We start from the raw sequence: 21,279 nt of genomic DNA on the forward strand, positions 1-21,279 counted from the left end.
TTATGGAATTTCGTCGTAAGCAAATAAGGCTAATTGTCTCCTTTATTAAAGGACCGTGTATAATTGGGACACATGCTAGAAGATTGGGCCTACGGTACGATGACTACTGTAGGAGTTGTCACAATGAAGAAAAGGAGGAGACGGTGTCCCACCTATTCTGCCAATTTCCGGCTCTGATAAACCTGAGGTAACACATCCATGCCTAGCATGCTTAGATAAGCTATCAAGGATGAGTCTTAGACGAATCTTCATCACAGAATCTGGATTCCGTTACTGCCCAAACTGATATCATCAACTAACCAAACGAGTTTGTAAAATCGCTGGAATTATCCAGATTACCGCCTTACAATCTCTAACTGAAAGTCGACACGGTAATCATAATGTTACAATATATAAAACCACGACTCATGAGCCCACCAGGAGCTGGGTCAGGGGTCCCAAAGTAGGACACCTCGGGTATGGTCAGTTTTAAAAATTATCCTATTTCTTCGTTTGTGTTCCGATTTCAAAAAAATTACATATATAGAATATTCTCATCGAACACTACATAAAACCTCTGCGAATTGTTAAGTTTTCCCTAATTAATTTGCCACATAAAAAACATATGTTATATATCAATGGATAGAGGATTTTGTCTACTTTTCAATAATGTATATAACTTTTGCCAATTAAAAAATTCATGAAATACTTTTTTGAAAAATATGACAAAAAAAGCTTTTTATTAAGTTTTTGCATAGATACAAATTTTTCAAATTGTAATAAAATTTTTATTTATGAATATTTTTTAATGAAATTTTACACTTATATAGATTTTTTTATTGAAAATGGAAAAATAAAAACAATTTTTGAAATTTGTAATGACGAATCCCGCAATTCCCAAAAAAGTATTGAAAAATTCCAAAAATGGGATATTTTTGTTTGTTTGGCTATAATATCCATACCAGAGGCGGGGTTATCGGAATCCTTTACAAAATAATTAAGAACATATTGGGCCATCTAAAATGCGTTACTATATTTTGATATCGACTATGCGATTTGAGAATTTTTGCCCTAAAATTGAATTTTACAGAAAAAATAGGCGTTTTTGAATGGACCTGGTCCCCTTGGTATCAAAAATTATAAATTTGTTTTTCATTTAAAATATTTCGTGTAAAGTTAGCTTTTCAAAAAGTACAAATTCATTATACATCCTTTTAGAAATTTTTTAGATAAGTTAAAAAGTAAAAAAGTACTTTTTTCCCAAAAAATAGCAAAAAATCGCCTTTTTTAAATTTTTTAAATTCAAATGCATGTAACTTTGGACCCAGTCATGATTTTTAAACAATTCTTTCTTTATGTGATATATACATTTGTTGTTAAACCTACAAAAGAAAAACGGAGAAAATCTGGAGTAGGGTGGGTAAAAATGTTGAAAATTTAATTTTCAAATGCGAATATCTCCTAAGCTATAAGAGATAATTGATATCTACGACAAAGTTTTATGTAGAGCTCGACAAGAAGATTCCATATACGTAATTTTTTTTGAAATCGGAAATAGAATCATTTTTAAAATTGAACATACCCGAGGTGTCCTAATTTAGGAACCCCTGGCCCCGCTCCTGGTGGGCCTATGAGATCCAAGTTCAAAACTTAAACTCGACAACACTTCCCCTTTGCGCATGTGAAATTTCATTCTAATCGGATTGAGCGTTTAGAAGTTACAGATTTATTTCCCTCTTTTTTTTTCTCATACCACTGTGCGTCGTAGAAGCGGCAATACTTAAAGGAAAGTACAAAGGAAATCACATTTATTAACATGCAACCCAATGGTCTCATTTCATTAATTAATCGATTAATTAATCCCCTTAAAAATAAGATTGCAATATGGACAGAATTTATCATGATAGAAGGAAGACTTTTCTTATTTTCTTTGTACTATCCTAAGTTTTATTTGTTTATTATTATACCCTACACCACCATAGTGGTGAGGGTATAATGCGTTTGTGCAGATGTTTGTAACGACCAAAAATATTAGTCTAACACCCACCTTAAAGTATACCGATCGACTTAGAATCACTTTCTGAGTCGATTAAACGATGTCCGTCCGTCCGTCTGGTTGGCTGGCTGGCTGTCCATGTAAACTTTGTGCGCAGAGTACAGGTCGCAATTTTGAAGATATTTCGATCAAATTTGGTACATATTACTTTTTCGTCCCAGGGACCAAGCCTATTGAAACTGGCTGAAATCAGTCCATTATTTCACCTAGCCCCCATACAAATGTCCTTCCGAAATTGGACTTTATCGGTCATAAATGTTTAATTTATAAATGTATCTCCACAAATTGCGCTCCAAATAAGTTTTATATATACAAAATTCATGTCACCAAATTTTGTTACAATCGGTCCATAATTAGTCATAGCTCCCATATAAACCCGCTTCCGAAAATCACTTTAACGTGCATAAATCGCTTAAAAATGTTGGTATACACACAAAATTCAATATAGTAAACTTTCATATAGACATAAATCACACGACCTAATTTCATGGTGATCGGTTCATAATTGGTCATAGCTCCCATATAACCCACTTCCAAAAATCACTCAAAAATATAAATTATTGAAATTTTAAAAGAAAAATGTTTTTGCTCTTTTACTTAGTGTAGGGTATTATATGGTCGGGCTTGACCGACAATACTTTCTTAGTTGTTTATCTATGCATTTGAGTGAGTATACATAACTAATTTACATAAAATCCCTGCTAACATATTTTGCAACACATATTTGATGGATTCACAAGGTCTGCTATCATGTCATATTGTCATAATGTTCTAATATTTCACGACTCGGCGGCTCGACTTAACCGACTCTTAGGCGTTCGGCACCGGTCGCTGCTGATTTGTTACGATTACAAAACAGACATAGCAACATTTTAGGATTTTTTTTCCAAATCATTGTAAAATATTAGAACATTATGACAATATGACAAGATAGGAGACCTTGTGAATCGACCAATTATATGTAGCTACTACAAATATTATTTTATAAAATCAACCTGTAACTAATATAGCCAGTTTCATTGTTGTTTACAAAACTGCATACCAAACAACACATTTTTTTCCCCAACATACTGCAAAAGTTTTCCACATGCTGCACAAAACAGGCAAGGTGGTGGAATAGACAATTTGCACCGGAAACTTAATCAATATCATGTGAAAGATAAGTATGATGCATTTATATACTCAGCAATGTGTATCAATATACATTTACACAAAGGATATACATCCATATGTATGGAAATATTTGAATGTATGTAACTATACAATAAGGTAGTGATGTGTAAACCGCAAGCAATAATGTAAAAGCAATTTAAAATGCTCACTCAAATATATTATTTTAATTAAGATGGGGAATTTGTTTATACTTAGTACATACATCAATATATACATACATATATGGTGGTTCTAATATTTATTAGAAACCATGTATTATTTGCATGTATTCCTATAAATGTGTTGTGAATAATTTGTTTGTGTATGTGTAGTTATAAATTGAATCAAATTTGTTTAAGTATGGAGAGCAAAGTGTAAAATTTTATTAGATGAATTACTAATGAACAAGAAGATGAAATAGCACCATACATATAATTATTACACAAAGTCTGTAATAGCAAGTGTATAATTTAATATTTCATAGATGAAGCAATTTAAATACAAAGGGAAGTATGCTTAATGTTGGGTCTTGAGTTTGAAAAGGGAATGTTCGTTAAGGGAAGTTAATAGAAACATTTATATTTTTGTTGAAAATTAGCTAGAATCAAGTGTGTTTAAATAGTCTTAAATTAGCTTTAACAGTAGGTCTTTATATGGTCTTAAATTATCTGTAATCGTAGGTATTTAGATAGTTTTAAATTACCTTTAATAAAAGGTATTTATATATTCTTAATATAAATTAAAGTGCTAAATAAAATTAGCTTCAATCGAGGTCTTGGTCAATTGGTCATGGTTACTGTAACCATTTAAATAGTGTTACAAGATTTTTAAAAATATTATAGTCACAGTAACCATTTACATGATTGTGGTAACCATAATATGGTTAATTTACGATTCACATGATTGTATCAACCATATATATGGTTACAGTAAACAAATATATGTTTGTGGCAACCATATTTATGATGAATAATTTTATCATAATATGTTGTTCTCAGATTATGATAAGCCTTAAGCCGAGAGCACCATAATATGATAATTCCTTCATCATATGAATGGTTGTCACAAACATATATTTGTTTACTGTAACCATATAGTATATGGTTGACACAATCATGTGAATCGTAAATCAATCATATTATGGTTACCACCATCATGTAAATGGTTACTGTGACTATAATATTGTTAAAAAAACTTGTAACAATATTGAAATGGTTACAGTAACCATGCCCAACTATACTTTTTCTCTGCGTGTATAGTCTTAAATAAGCTTAAATCGTAAGTCTTTATAAATTACTAAATAAAGTTCAATCGTAAGTCTTTATAAAGTCGTATCAATGTTTCAATCGTACTTCTTTGTACACTCACAGTTTACCATCAATCGTAGATTACACCGTCCGACAAATAGAGAAAAAATTCGTTAGAAACGAACCGAATGATATACGTCTGAAACTATAAATTTAATGGAGAAAAACTGTGTTTTCAGTTTTTCATTTCGTGATCCTGTGTCCTTTTTTAAGGACTTCAAAGTTTAAAAGAAGTACAATTTTCAAAAAATATTTAAAAATACTCCTGCTCTTCCAACAATAACAAATTGTATGTCAAAAGAACAAGAAGAGTTGTAAAATATTTTGTATTATTTTTATTTTATTCTCTAAGGATCAAAAGATGTCAAAAATGTCCTTTAAAATTTTGATCCTTTAATATCCTTTAAGATTGCCAATAAATTCCTTTTAAAAAAATAGTGCGTTAAAGGCCTAAATATTCTATACTAAATGTCAAAATTCCATCCTTTATATATAAATATAAAGGTCAAATAAAAAAATATAACAAAAAAATTTATTAGTATACAAAAAAGTCTTATTAAGAAAAGTGCATGTTTATAAACTACACCAGTGGGGAGGTATAATGGGTTAGGGCTGTTGTTTGCAACATACAACAATATTGTCCCAACACCAACACTAAAGTATACCAATCTGCTCAGGATCACTTTCTGAGTCGACTAAGCGATGTCCGTCCGTCTGTCCGTCCATCCATGTAAACCTTGTAATCAAACTACACGTCGCAGGTTTAAAGATAATTCGACAAAATTTGGCACAAACCTTTATATTGCCCCAAGGACAAAGGCTATTGAATTTGATTAGAATCAGCCCCATACAATTGGCCTATTTGAAAATAGTTAAGCTCTCATAAATATCTTAATTATAAACATATTCAAAACCAAATTCAGCACAATTAAGTTTTATGTAAGCCGAACTCTCACGACCAAATTTCGTGACGATCGGTCAACAATATTCCATAGCTCCCATATAAGCAACATTCTCGAAAATGTCATTAATATACATAAATCTCTGAAATATGTCAGTATTCAAACAAAATTCAACACAAATATGTTTCATATATTCACAATTCATCCCACCAAATTTTCTGACGATTGGTCCATAATTAATCATAGCTCCCATATAAGGCCAACTACCGAAAATGTGTGTATTCAAATAAGATTCAACACAAATAAGTTTCATATCAAAAGAAAACTCTTTATAATCATATACCCGGTGTAGGGTATCATAAGGCGGGCTTGCCCTACTAAACCATTTTACTTGTTTATTAAAAAAGTCTTCTTCGTTGCTTTTCACAACGCATTTTGTTATACATATTTTTTTCGAATGAAATATTAAAATAAAATATAAAAAATGAAATAATTCAAATTTAAAATATTTTTTAACACTTAAGTAGTTAAGATAGAAGGATGAAATTTTGGCATGTGGTATTCAATATTTGGGTCTTTAACCCACAATTTTTTTTTTTTTAAATTATTGGAAATCTAAAAGGATTTTCAAGGATAAAAATATGAAAGGACATTTGTGACATCTTTTGATCCTTACAGGATAAAATAAAAATAATACGAAATATTTTACAACTCTTCTTCATCATTTGACACCAAACTTGACATAGTAGGATGATCAGAAGTATTTTAAAACATTTTTTTAAAAATGTACTCCACTGAAAATTTTAAATCCTTTTAAAAGGAAACAGGATCACGAAATGAAAAACCGTAAACGCAATTTTTCTCCATTTAATTTATAGTTTCAGACGTATATCATCCGGTTCGTGTCTAATATTGAGTGTCGTACGGTGTTACACTGTCCAACATATTGAGACTTTTTGATTGAAACAGAACAGCGACCTTATAATTCTGAAAGGGCATATTGAGTAGATCATTTTTGTAAAATAAACTTATAGTCCACCTGGTCTGAATTTTTTTTTTACTGAGGGTCAAAGTTTTCATTTTTTGATCGAAGGGAGCAGTATACTAACTGAAAAAAATTTTGTAAGTTAATGTCTAAGAGAATTCTTATTGTCAGAGTTATATTGTGGAATTTTATGGTCATCATTTTTGTGGAAGATCTTAACCCTCTAGCTCCTATCCTTAGGGGACAATTTGACCCTTTTTTCGAGAAAATCAAAAAAAGTCCTTTCAAAAAGGACATTTAAGGATTAAAATATTAGACAAACATTTTCGCCGGAAAATTTCAGTGGGGGTCACCAAAGATACCAAAGATGTAGATAATGACTTTTTACAGTAACAAGTTTGCTTCAATAATAGTCAAACTTAGCTTCAATCACAGGTCTTTATTCAGTTGCCATTTAGTTTCATTCTTAGTCAAACTTAGCTTCAATCATAGGTCTTAATACATGTGGAATTTAGCTTCATTCTTAGTCAAACTTAGCTTCAATCATAGTCAAACTTAGCTTCAATCATAGGTCTTTATTCAGTTGCCATTTATCTTCAATCCTAGTCAAATTTAGCTTCAATCATAGGTCTTAATACAGGTGGAATTTAGCTTCAATCTTAGTCAAACTTATCTTCAATCATAGCCAAACTTAGCTTCAATCATAGGTCTTTATTCAGTTGCCATTTATCTTCAATCCTAGTCAAACTTAGCTTCAATCATAGGTCTTAATACATGTGGAATTTAGCTTCAATCTTAGTCAAACTTAGCTTCAATCATAGGTCTATATTCAGTTGCCATTTAGCTTCAATCTTAGTCAAATTTAGCTTCAATCATAGGTCTTAATACATGTGGAATTTAGCTTCAATCTTAGTCAAACTTAGCTTCAATTATAGGTCTTAATTCAGTTGCAGTTTAGCTTCAATCATAGTCAAACTTAGCTTCAATCATAGGCCTTTATTTAGTTAGAGTTTAGCTGGCAACATAGTCAAACTTAGCTTCAATTATAGGTCTTCAATCATAATCATATATAGCTTCAATCTTAGGTTTTTATAAAGCCACAGTTCTGCTTCAATAATATTAGTCGTATTTAGCTTCAACCTTAGGACATTTTACAGTCACAGTTTAGCTTCAATCATAGTCAAACTTAGCTGCAATCATAGGTCTTTATTCAGTTGGCATTTAGCTTCAGTCTTAGTCAAACTTAGCTTCAATCATAGGTCTTAATTCAGTTGCAGTTTAGCTTCAATCTTTATTCAGTTGCCATTTAGCTTCAATCCTAGTCAAATTTAGCTTCAATCATAGGTTAATACAGTTGGAATTTAGCTTCAATCTTAGTCAAACTTAGCTTCAATCATAGTCAAACTTAGCTTCAATCATAGGTCTTAATTCAGTTGCCATTTAGCTTCAATCTTAGTCAAATTTAGCTTCAATCATAGGTCTTAATACAGGTGGAATTTAGCTTCAATCTTAGTCAAACTTAGCTTCAATTATAGGTCTTAATTCAGTTGCAGTTTAGCTTCAACCATAGTCAAATTTGGCTTCAATCACTTACAGTCTCTATATGGTTTTATTCGTTGGTTTATATTCTGTCACAGTTTTTCTTCAATGGTCTCGATGCAGTCTCAGTTTAGGGTCGATCGTAGCTGCTTTTCTAGTCCTATTTAGCTTCAATCATAGTCATAGTTTCTATACAGTCATAGTTTAGATTCAATCGTCTTAAATTTATTGTACTCGTATTCAATTCGAGAAATTTATAAAGTCAAAGTTTAGCTTCAATTGTAGATATTTTTATGCGGTCTTAGTTTAGTTTCATCTTTTATCATTTCCAACATATTAAATTTTAAATATGTATTTCCCTAGAATTCTACATTAATTAAGATCCGGCAAACAATTTCCATTGACAGCTGTACACAAAACAGCACATTGACAATAGTTAGAAATATATGCTTAAGTGTCCTAGTTAAAGGATAATTACTCAATATGATTGAGCACAACTACAACATAGCATGTCGTATACCAATACCAATATAGTACAACAGAAAACTATTCAATACAAATATGCAGTCGAGTGACTGACTGACACACTCATTGCCACAATACACATTCTACCCACCACATATCAAACAAAAATAAATAAACTTTTTTTCCTTGCACTTCAGTTGCTATAAATAAACTCAGTCGAACACACAATCAGGCATGCTCATGCATGTCATCGATATGTAAAACTTTTCAATTAAAATTACAAAAACTGTATATTGTAGTGAAAATGAGGTAGAAAAAAGTATAATAAAATAAAATCAGTTTAAACTCTTACCTCAATATCACCGCTATCAGGATGACGCATTACAAATGCTGATGGCACAACACCCGGTATTTCCTGTTGCGGTATAAACAGCAATGAATGATGGAAGATGGCATTCAATAGAAGACTCATAACCACAACTGGTTTGTATTTACCAAACTTGTCAACAAGAAAACCTAGAAAATTTACACAAACACACAGAAATACAATAGTAAATTGAAAATTGAAAATTTAAATATTTTTTTGAATGCAATACAAGTACAAGAAGTAACTTTTAAATGTATGGCTGTGGCTATGTCTGAGTCTGATTTATAATACTCAGACCCAAGCATGAACAAATACAGTCATAGAAGTAGTAAATATTAATATTTAAATATGTCAAATTATTATTTTATTCTTCTAATAAATAAATGATTACTTGGTAATAATATTTATTGTGGAAGATATTTTGTAATGCAGATATTAACAAATAAAACACAAGGCACAGTGGTGCTTCTGCTATATGGATGGAAAAACAGACAAATTACATCTAAAATGACTTAAAACAATTACGAACTTAGAATCCGAAGGAAAATTTCAAACACCTTAAAACCTAATTAATGACACATTTCCATAAATAACACAGGGCAACAAAATCGAAAAATTTTAGAGGCTTTTTAAACCACTAACCAATTTTTATGTATTGTGGTTCCAGTAATACAAATATTGTCCAAATTTTAAATTCCATAGAGAGGTTTTTTTAAAAAAAATATTTAAGTAAAATTTTGATTTTTTTTTAGACGTTTCTCCACATAATTAATGATTACTCAAAAACAGTTAGTCCAATATTATTAAAGTAAAATTAGAAAAATTTAATTTAACATATCCTTTAATCCACTTATATATTGCATTTCAATCGGCTCATTAGTTTCGGAGTTATAATAACAAATTGAATTTGTTTGTTTTAAAAAAATCATGAAAAATCGAAAACGGCAGAAATTGTTCAGATTTATTGCTTTAGTGCAAAGCCACATGTAATAGGAACAAAATAAGATACCGATCATAAAAATCAATTGATTTTTTTCGAATTTATTGACAATTAAGTGAATTCGCCTATTTTCACAAAATTTTAATTTTTCTTTGATTTACATAAAATTTAGTAATTAATGTTCTCCTTTTGAATGATTGAATTTTGAAAACATTTTTCCCATACTATTTGCAAATTTCCGCATATATATTGAGTTTCAATCGGCTCAGTAGTTTCGGAGTTATAATAACAAATTGAAGCAAAGAATATAATTTTTATGTGAAAATATCAAATTTTTTTATATTAAAAAAATCATGAAAAATAGAAAAAGGCAGAAAATGAACCTATTTATTACTTTCGCGCAAAGCCACATATAATAGCAACAAAATGAGATATAGATCATAAAAATCGATGGATTTTTTTCGAATTTATTGACAATTAAGTGAATTCGCTTATTTTCACAAAATTTAAATTTTTCTTTGATTTAAATAAAATTTAGTAGTTAATGTTCTCCTTTTGAATGATTAAATTTTGAAAACGTTTTCTGCAAGCTATGTACAAATTTTCACATATATATTGCGTTTTAATCGGCTCAGTAGTTTCGGAGTTATAATAACAAATTTAAGCAAAAAATATAATTTTTATATGAAAATATCAAATTTTTTTGTTTTAAAAAATTCATGAAAAATCGAAAACGGCAGAAATTGTTAAGATTTATTGCTTTAACACAAAGCTATATATAATGTCAACAAAATGAGATATCGATCATAAAAATCCAATGATTTTTTTCGAATTTATTCCTAATTATGTAAATTCGCTCATTTTCACAAAATATAAATTTTTTGTTGAATATACATAAAATTGAGTAGTTAATGTTCTTCTTTTGAATGATTGAATTTTGAAAATTTTTTCCCCATGCTATTTACAAATTTCCGCATATATGTATATTGAGTTTTAATCTGCTAAGTAGTTTCGGAATTATAATAACAAATTGAAGCAAAAAATATATGTTTTACGTGAAAATATTAAATTTTTTGTTTTAAAAAAATTATGAAAAATCGAAAATGGCAGAAATTATTCAGATTTATTTTTTTAGCCCAAAGCCACTTGAAATAGGAATAAAATAAGATATCGATCATAAAAATCTAAGGATTCTTTTCGAATTTATTCACAATTAAGTGAATTCGCTCAAAGCATATACTTTGAGTGTAAATTTTACAATATACAACCCGGTTAGCTTCGCTACTCTGAGGTAAAATCTATTATTTATATAAAAAATTAACGTGGCTATAATTCGGTAAATAGTGGTCCAAATGAAAAATCTGTGATCACTTACATTTTCAAGCTAAAAATTATTTTTCTTATACAAATTGCCTGAAATTTAAAAGTGGCTACAAATGGATAAAACTGATCACTGTGATCAGTTATATTTTCAAAGAAATATCTATTTTTAGATGAAAATTCTGTAAAACATAATGTGACTTTAAAGCTGTAAGTAGTGGTTTTTTCAAAAAAAAAAATTATATTGACGATTATATGTGATCAATGATCATATTAAAAAAAAATCTAAATTTTGTATAACAAGTAAGAGGTCTATATTCGGCTACATTCACCAAATTATACTTTAAAATACAAATTTATTAGCGAAAAAATTTGTATAAAATTTTTCTCTTAATTTTAATTTTTTTTTAATTCATTAGTGAAAAAAATTTTATAAAAAAAAATTTTTTTGGTGAAAAAAAATTTGTGGCAAAAAATATTTCTTCCGATTTTTACCCATTGTAGGTCCGACTTACTCTGGCCTTATAAAAAAAAAATCTAAATTTTGTATAACAAGTAAGAGGTCTATATTCGGCTACATTCACCAAATTATACTTTAAAATACAAATTTATTAGCGAAAAAATTTGTATAAAATTTTTCTCTTAATTTTAATTTTTTTTTAATTCATTAGTGAAAAAAATTTTATAAAAAAAAATTTTTTTGGTGAAAAAAAATTTGTGGCAAAAAATATTTCTTCCGATTTTTACCCATTGTAGGTCCGACTTACTCGCCGTTGCAAAGGTCATTGAAATATCTATCATTAGATATCCATATTGTCTACCTTAATGACTTAGTAATCCAGATATAAATAAAAAAACAATTAAGAGAGCTATATTCGGCTGTGCCGAATCTTATATACCCTTCACCAAATTATACTTTAAAATAATTTTTTTTAAATATTTTTAGGTAAACTAAATTTAATTTTTTTTTAATTGTTTTTCAAAATTTTTTTTTTTAAATTGATTTTTTAATCTTTTAAAAAAAGTTTTTTCCAAATTTTTTTTAAATTTTTTGTTTTAGTTTTTAAATTTTTTTTTTGGAAAAAAATATATGACAAAAAACATTTTTTGATGAAAAAAAAATTCGGGTTAAAAAATATTTTTCCCGATTTTGACCTATTGTAGGTCAAACTTACTATAGCCTTATCTACATCGTTGCAATGGACTTTGAAATATCTATCATTAGATATCCATATTGTCTATATTAATGACTTAGTAATCCAGATATAGATCAAAAATAGGTCAAAAATCGGACATGGCTTAATCGACACCGCTATCTATAAGGATCCAGAATATATATACTTTATAGGGTCGGAAATGAAAAATGTAGAAATTACAAACGGAATGACAAACTTATATATACCCTTCTCACGAAGGTGAAGGGTATAAAAATAGGCCAAAAATCTATGGTCTTGGTTTTTTCCTTATATCAAAGCCATTTGTGGGCCGATTGATTTTGAATAGCAACCGAGCCGAAAATATTCCCGATATATTGATGTATGAATCATAAATATGTACGGAAATATGATTTCACCATACAGAGGGATAGACGAACATGGCTATATCAACTCCGCTATATATAACGATCCAGCAAATGAAAAATGTAGAAATTACAAACGGAATAACAAATTTATATATACCCTCGTCACTTATGGTGAAGGGTATAATTAACTGAAACATATAAGTGGCTATATGTCGCTAAATAGTGGTCCAAATGGAAAAAGGACGATTATCTCGATGATCAGTTGTATTTAAAAAAAAATCGACATTTTATATGAAAATGAGATGAAAGTTAAAAGTGACTAAAAGTGAAGGCAAATAGTGATCCAAATGAAACATAAATATAGCTATAAGTCGGTCAATAGTGCTCCAAATAGAAAAAGGACGATAATATTTGTCTATTTTTCAAAAATATTTATAACTTTTGACAACTAAAAATTCATGGAATACTTTATAGAAAAATATGACAAAATATGTTTTTTATTGAATTTTCGCATAGATACAAATTTTTCGAATTGAAATAAAATTGTTATTTATGAATAGTTTTTAATGAAATTTCACAGTTATGTAAAATTTTCTATTTAAAATGGAAAAATAAAAACGAATTTTGAAATTTATTATCAGCAATCCCGCAATTCCCAAAAAAGTGTTGAAAAATCCCAAAAATGGAAATTTTTAGTTTTTTGGCTATAATATCCATACCAGGGTCGAAGTTATCGGAACCTTTTACAAAATAATTAAAAGCATATTGGGCCATCTAAAATCGGTTACTATATTTTGATATCGAATTTTTGCCCTAAAGTTTAATTTTACATAAAAAATAGGTGTTTTTTTGAACGAACCTTGTAACCTCGGTAAGTAAAACTTTAAATTTTTTTTTTCATTTAAAATATTTTATGAAAACTTAGCTTACAGAAAGTATAAATTCCTTATATATCCTCTTAGAAATTTTTTGCGATAACTTAAAAAGAAAAAAAGTTATTTTTTCCCAAAAAATTAGCGAAAAATCGGATTTTTAAAATTTTTTAAATTCAAATGCATATAACTTTGGACTTAGTCATTATTTTTAAACACTTCTTTTTCTATTTGACATATACATATGTTAGTCTAACGAAGGAAAACTGGAAAAAATCGGAAATTATTTGGATACGCTGTTATCAAAAAGCTGGAGTCGGTTGGGTAAAAATGTTGAAAATTTAATTTTCAAATGCGAATATCTCCTAAGCTATAAAAGATAATTGATAGCTACGAATAGGTCTTTTGTAGCGCTTGATGAAAAGATTTTATATGTGTAATTTTTTTGAAATCGGAAAACAAACGAAAATATAGGATCGTTTTAAAAATGTAACACATCCGAGGGGTCCTACTTTGAGGACCCTTGGTCGCGTCCCTGGTGGGCCCATGAGGTCCACATTCAGTACTTAAACTCGACAGCGCTTCTTCTATGCGCGTGTGAGATTTCATTCAAACCAATCTAACTATTTAGAAGTTACAGATTTATTTCCCTCTTTTTCTTCTATACCACTATGTGTCGCTTACGATAAAATTCGTTTACTGTAAAATGTTAAATCTTACCCCCTATAATTTTGAAGTTATTAACAATTTTGATATTCTAAGAACGCTAAAACATCAGTCGGACGATAAAATTTTAATTTTTGCAATAAAAAAAAATTTAGAAAATGTCGCTTACGATAATTTGGCGCTAAGGGCTCGATATGATCACTTATCACTTATACTTTCATTCAAACATCGATTTTTCATATTTCAATGAACTAGAACATGAATAACAGAACGAAAAAATTATTTTTCATACGATACATTAACCTGGCTATAAGTCGGTAAATAGTGGTTCCAAATGGAAAAAGGACGATAATCTGAGATCACTTATATTTTCTACCATAAATCGATAAAATCCCTCCTATACGGGAAGAGTGAAACCTACCGTCCATATTTCATGACTATAGTTTTAAGCTTTTGGTAGGTGCGATTACTGTTTTATATATAGAATAAATATGTGTTTATTTATGGATATTTGTATTGTATTATTAATGTTGGTAACTGCAAAGTATGTAATTATGTCTGTAGTTCCAATATTTAATTGTGCTTATGAAACTCAAAACTTGTGTATGCATTTTAGCAATCAACACTAGCAACAAATTTTGCTTTTAGAAAATGTGGCTTTGTTTCCTATATTTTGGTGTGGAGAATTACACTCAAATGTATTTGAAAATGAATATAAATTAGCTCGAATTGAAAGGTTTTATATAGACTTAACTTAATTTCAATCGTAGCTCTTTGTGGAGTCTTAAATTGGCTTCAATTGTAGGTCTTTTTATATTGTTATGTTTCTACCTTTTAAAAACGGTGGTTTATTTCCTTTAATAAAATGATTATTTTAATTACAAATAAAAGCGTTCAGTAGTTTAAAAATTCTAATTACTCTCTATTTATTTAAATTTACACAACATTTTAAATAGTTACTCTCTTTTAATACACACACTTTATAATTTACAAAAATACACTGGTAATACAGTTCATATCAACTCTAACAGCGCTTACGATATACTGGCTCACAACCCTCTATTACTATTTATATACACAGCGCCATCTTCTAGAAGTCTCTTGAATATTTTAACGGAAAACCTAAAATGTTCAATTCCCACAATGATTACCTAGAGCCTTTAAAGCTGCTTCACAGTTAATGTTTTCATACTTATAAACAATGTTTATAACAGCGTGTTATCAACAATGTTTATAGAAGTTTCTACTGATTGAAATGTTTATAAACATGATAAATGCTGCAAACAGCCCACTATAGACCGTTAGTAATGTAATTTCGTAATAATATAGTCTTGAATTAGCTTTAATCCTTGGTCTTTAAATAGTCTTAATTTAGCTTTAATCGTAGTCTTAAATTAGCTTTAATCGTAGGTCTTTAAATAGTCTTAAATTAGCTTAATTAATAGGTCTTTAAATGAGATTTGTGATCGCTAAATTTGAATTTGATTTTCAAAATCCAACAAATTGCATTCCAATATGTTGAAAAATATTAACTCCAGTTGCCCTATTCAATCTCTTCCTTAGTTAAACTCTCTTATTGTAATTGAATTTTGTATCTTATTACACATTTCCTAGTGTTACAAGAAGATTTCAATAAAAATCAATAATTCTGTTTAATGTGGTTTTCTCTCTATAAGTTCCTGCAAATGAGTTTCAATTTGCATACAAAATTCGTGTGAAGTAATAGTTGATTAGAAAACTTTGAAACATATTAATTTTAGTTGCTATATTAAACTAAAATAGAGTAATTTTATTGAAAGCTAAATTTTAATTAACTTCACTTTTCAGAGGACATTATGTATGCATGTATTTATTGTCTACTGCAGAAATATTAAGCATATTAAGTACATCAGTCGATTACGATTGATGCTGGTCAGAGAGGTGAACTAATTACATAAACTAAATAGGTGAATTAATTACAATTTAGTGTGTTAATTAAAATTGTATGTTTAGAAGTGTTTTATGTGAATTTGTCAGCAGGGGTTTAATGTTTTAGACAGTATTTAATGGTGATGGGAAAAAAGGATAATGGTAATTTAAGGGTAATTGCATAGATGTTAATAAAATTGTATGAAAACAAAATGATTTTAGTATTGGGCTCATTTTGAAACGAAAGTCATTTAGTATCCCCCCAAATAGTACCAAACTAAAATGTACCACACCTACACCAACAAACTTTTCTTAACAGTTTCAAAAAAAAAATAACAAGAAAATAGCAAAAAAAATAAGAAAACATCTTTGTAAATATTTTATGTCAGACATCAAACAAAAGAATGAACTGACAGGTAAACACGAAATATGACAGATGTGAAGAAAAACACTTTTATACAACAACAGCATTTCTACTGTCACACACATACTCCCAGTAAATTATTTTACTTGAGCACAGAGATAAGATTAAGAAAAACAGCAGATGCCATGGACTGACTGACATAAATTCAGATGTAGGAAGGGTGGGAGTGATGAAAACTTTTTCCGTTTGATTTATTATTCATTGCAGAGTTAAAATTATGACGAGAGTGCGAATTTACTTTTAATTACATGTTTGAATTTTGTATATACCATTTTCTACTTTACGTTTGAAAGAAAACAGCTATGTTGGAATATTAGAGGTGCACTAGTTGTGAGGATCCAAAAAAAATTACGATCGATCTACAGTAAAATCGTAAACTTTGATTCTAGAGATCTTTTTAAATTTCGATATCTCAATATATTACCTAAAAGTCATATTAAAGAATTTTCATAGGAAATTTTAGCTGATATCGTAAGTCTTTATGTAGTCACTAGGGTTCCCTAGTGGCCCGTAGGGTACCCTACTGATATAAAAATGATCACAGATGACCGTTCTTTTTTCATTTGGACCAGTATTTACCGACTTATATCCATTTTTAGGTTTAATTTGATTTTCATATAAAATATCGATTTTTGGTTGCAAATAAAAGTGATCACAGATGATGGTCCTTTTTCCATTTGGACCACTATTTACCGACTTATAGTCACTTTTAGGTTAAACTTGATTTTCATATAAAATATCGATTTTTGGTTGGAAATATAAGTGATCACAGATGATCGTCCTTTTTCCATTTGGACCAGTATTTACCGAATTATAACCACTTTTAGGTTTAACTTGATTTTCATATAAAAAATAAATTTTTGGTTGGAAATATAAGTGATCACGGATGATGGTCATTTTTCCATTTGTAGCAGTATTTACCGAATTATAGCCACTTTTAGGTTTAACTTGATTTTCATATAAAAAATCGATTTTTGGTTGAAAATTTAAGTGATCACAGATGATCGTCCTTTTTCCATTTGAACCACTATTTACCAAATTATAGCCACTTTTAGGTTTAACTTGATTTTCATATAAAATATCGATTTTTGGTTGGAAAGTGACAACAGATGATCGTCCTTTTTCCATTTGGTCAACTATTTACCGACTTATAGCCATTTTTATGTTTTACTTCATTTTTATATAAAAAATCGATTTTGGTTGAAAATATAAGTGATCGCAGGTGATCTTCATTTTTCCATTTGGGCCTATTTAATAACTTGTAGGAACTTTTGTTTTTCGTAATTTTCAAATAAAAAAGCGATTTTTGGTTGAAAATTAAAGTGATCCTTGATGATCTTCCTTTTTTCTACTTGGACCACTATTTTTCGACTTATTAGCCACTTTTAGGTTTTACTTGATTTTCATAAAAAAATCGATTTTTGGTTGGAAATATAAGTGATCACAGATGATCGTCCTTTTTCCTTTTGGACCAGTATTTACCGAATTATAGCCACTTTTAGGTTTAACTTGATTTTCATATAAAAAATCGATTTTTGGATGAAAATATAAGTGATCACAGATTCCTTTTCTATTTCGACCACTATTTACCGACTTTTAGCCACTTTTATGTTTTACCTATTTTCATATAAAAAATAAATTTTTGGTTGAAAATATAAGTCCTTTTTCCATTTGGACCAGCATCTACCGAATTATAGCAATTTTTATGTTTTACTTCATTTTCATATAAAAAATCGATTTTTGGTTGGAAATATAAGTGATCACTGATGATCGTCCTTTGTCCATTTGATCAACTATTTACCGACTTATAGCCATTTTTATGTTTTAATTGATTTTCATATACAAAATCGATTTTTGGTTGAAAATTTAAGTGATCACAGATGTTCGTCATTTTTCTATTTCGACCACTATTTACCGACTTATAGCCACTTTTAGGTTTAACTTGATTTTCATATAAAAAATCAATTTTTGGTTGAAAATATAAGTGATCACAGATGATCGTCCTTTTTCCATTTGGACCAGTATTTACCGAATTATAGCAAATTTATGTTTTACTTCATTTTCATATAAAAAATCGATTTTTGGTTGAAAATATAAGTGATCACAGATGATCGTCCTATTTCCATTTGGTCAACTATTTACCGATTTGGACCAGTATTTACCGAATTATAGCTACTTTTAGGTTTAACATGATTTTCATATAAAAAATCGATTTTTGGTTGAAAATTTAAGTGTTCACAGATGCTCGTCCTTTTTCTATTTCGACCACTATTTGCCGACTTATAGCCACTTTTAGGTTTAACTTGATTTTCATATAAAAAATAAATTTTTGGTTGAAAATATAAGTGATCACACATGATCGTCCTTTTTCCATTTGGGTCACTATTTACCGACTTTTAGCCACTTTTATGTTTTACTTTATTTTCTTATAAAAAATTAAATTTTGGTTGAAAAAGTGATCACAGATGATCGTCGTTTTTCCATTTGGACCAGTATTTAACGAATTATAGCCACTTTTAGGTTTAACTTGATTTTCATATAAAAAATCGATTTTTGGTCGAAAATTTAAGTGATCACAGATGATCTTCCTTTTTCTATTTCGACCACTATTTACAGACTTTTAGCCACTTTTATGTTTTACTTCATTTTCATATAAAAAATCATTTTTTATTTGAAAATATAAGTGATCACAGATAATCGTCCTTTTTCCATTTGGAACAGTATTTACCGAATTATAGCAATTTTTATGTTTTACTTCATTTTCATATAAAAATCGATTTTTGGTTGGAAATATAAGTGATCACTGATGATCGTCCTTTTTCCATTTAGACCACCATTTACCGACTTATAGCCACTTTTAGGTTTAAGTTGATTTTCATAAAAAAATCGATTTTGGGTTGGAAATATAAGTGATCACAGATGATCGTCCTTTTTCCATTTGGTCAACTATTTACGGACTTATAGCAATTTTTTATGTTTTAATTGATTTTCATATAAAAAATCGATTTTTGGTTTATAAGTGATCACAGATGATCGTCCTTTTTCTATTTCGACCACTATTTACCGACTTTTAGCCACTTTTATGTTTTATTTGATTTTCATATAAAAAATCGATTTTTGAATGAAAATATAAGTGATCGCAGATGGTCGTCCTTTTTGAATTTGGACCACTATTTAACGACTTATAGCCACAATTATGTTTTAATTCATTTTCATATAAAACAAATCGATTTTTGGTGGAAAATATAACTGATCACAGATGATCTTCCTTTTTCCATTTGGACCACTATTTACCGACTTATAGCCATTTTTATGTTTTAATTGATTTTCATATAAAAATCGATTTTTGAATGAAAATATAAGTGATCACAGATGATCCACTATTTACCGACTTATAGGAACTTTTATGTTTTACTTCATTTTCATATAAAAAAGGGATTTTTGGTTGAAAATTAAAGTGATCTTCCTTTTTCTATTTGGACCACTATTTGCCGACTTATAGCCACTTTTAGGTTTAACTTGATTTTCATATAAAAAATCGATTTTGGTTTGAAAATATAAGTGATCGCAGATGATCGTCCATTTTCCATTTGGACCACCATTTACCGACTTATAGCCACATTTATATTTTACTTCATTTCCATACAAAAAACCGTTTTTGGTTAAATATATATGTAAGTGTATGTAAGTGATCACATATGATCGTCCTTTTTCCATTTGCACCACTATTTTCATTTTCATATAAAAAATCGATTTTTGGTTGAAAATATAAGTGATCGCAGATCACGACTTATAGCTAATTTTATGTTTTACTTCATTTTCATATAAAAAACCGATTTTTGGTTGAAAATATAAGTGATCGCAGATGATCGTCCTTTTTCTATTCGGATGACCATTTACCGACTTATAGCCACTTTTATGTTTTACTTAATTTTCATATAAAAAAATCGATTTTTGGTTGAAAATATTTATTTAAGTAATTTCTTACCTGTAATGGGTGGACTTAAGAATGTCGTAAATGGCAGAGCCAAATAAATAATGGCAATTTCCTCAACCGTTAAACCAATCGACTGCATGTGTATGGTCAGATAGGGCAGCAAGGAAGAAGTGGCTGGAAAAAGAGAAAACAATCATATAAATATTAAAATAAAATCAATTAACTTAGCATGCAAGGACATGCTTATGCAGGAAATTGCAAACATTAAGCTTAAAACAAATACGAACAATTTTGTCTGTAACACCCCCTACAAATGTTTCTATAACTTGATGTAGCGATAGAATAATCCTGTCCTAGAAAATAGAGCCTCTAACAGCAGATGTATGTCCATATTTTCAATAATATAGGGTGTATTATGAAAAATATTGTTCCCTTTTTAATATTTAATATAATCAGTACCTCTATAATTATTCATATATTTATTTTATAATTGAGAGAAAAACTTTATTAATTTATCAAATAACAATTAAAATACATAAATATACAAGCGGATAAATATGGAAGTAAAGCAATTTTTCACACCATGTAAAAAATGTGGGGCTTTGGCAGGCGAAAGTATTTGCATGTAAACAGCACAGTGGAGAAAATACATAATTTTTATATACAAATTCTTAAGAATTAACAAAAGGATTTGAAATATACAATTGTGGGTTACTCAAGAGTGAGCACAGTGGATCGATCAAATCGGGAGAAGCCTATTTTTATACAAAATGCACAACAATTGGTGCCCCTATTGAGTGGTGGATAGTGGGTATATAAATATCGGTATAACCGAATATAACACTCTTGCTTGTTATTATTTATTAGCATTATTTGTTTAAATCTCACCACTGTCCATTGCATTCTTTTTTTTTTTGCACTACATGACCTTGTGGGGT

General features: G+C 29.1%; 1 protein-coding gene across 2 annotated transcripts in view; it reads right to left on the reverse strand.

The window, feature by feature from the left end:
* LOC135951205 (uncharacterized) overlaps window positions 1-21,279 on the reverse strand; it is a 155,844-nt gene that overhangs the window by 99,665 nt on the left and 34,900 nt on the right. For both annotated transcript variants that reach the window (XM_065500810.1, XM_065500811.1), the window contains exons 2-3: window positions 20,393-20,515; window positions 8,738-8,901 (exon numbers count right to left, since the gene is read on the reverse strand). In XM_065500810.1, coding sequence (XP_065356882.1) covers window positions 8,738-8,901; window positions 20,393-20,515 — 287 coding nt within the window. The remainder of the gene's footprint in view (window positions 1-8,737; window positions 8,902-20,392; window positions 20,516-21,279) is intronic.

Source organism: Calliphora vicina, chromosome 2 (genome assembly GCF_958450345.1).
Source record: "Calliphora vicina chromosome 2, idCalVici1.1, whole genome shotgun sequence".
NCBI classification, from domain to species: domain Eukaryota; kingdom Metazoa; phylum Arthropoda; class Insecta; order Diptera; family Calliphoridae; genus Calliphora; species Calliphora vicina.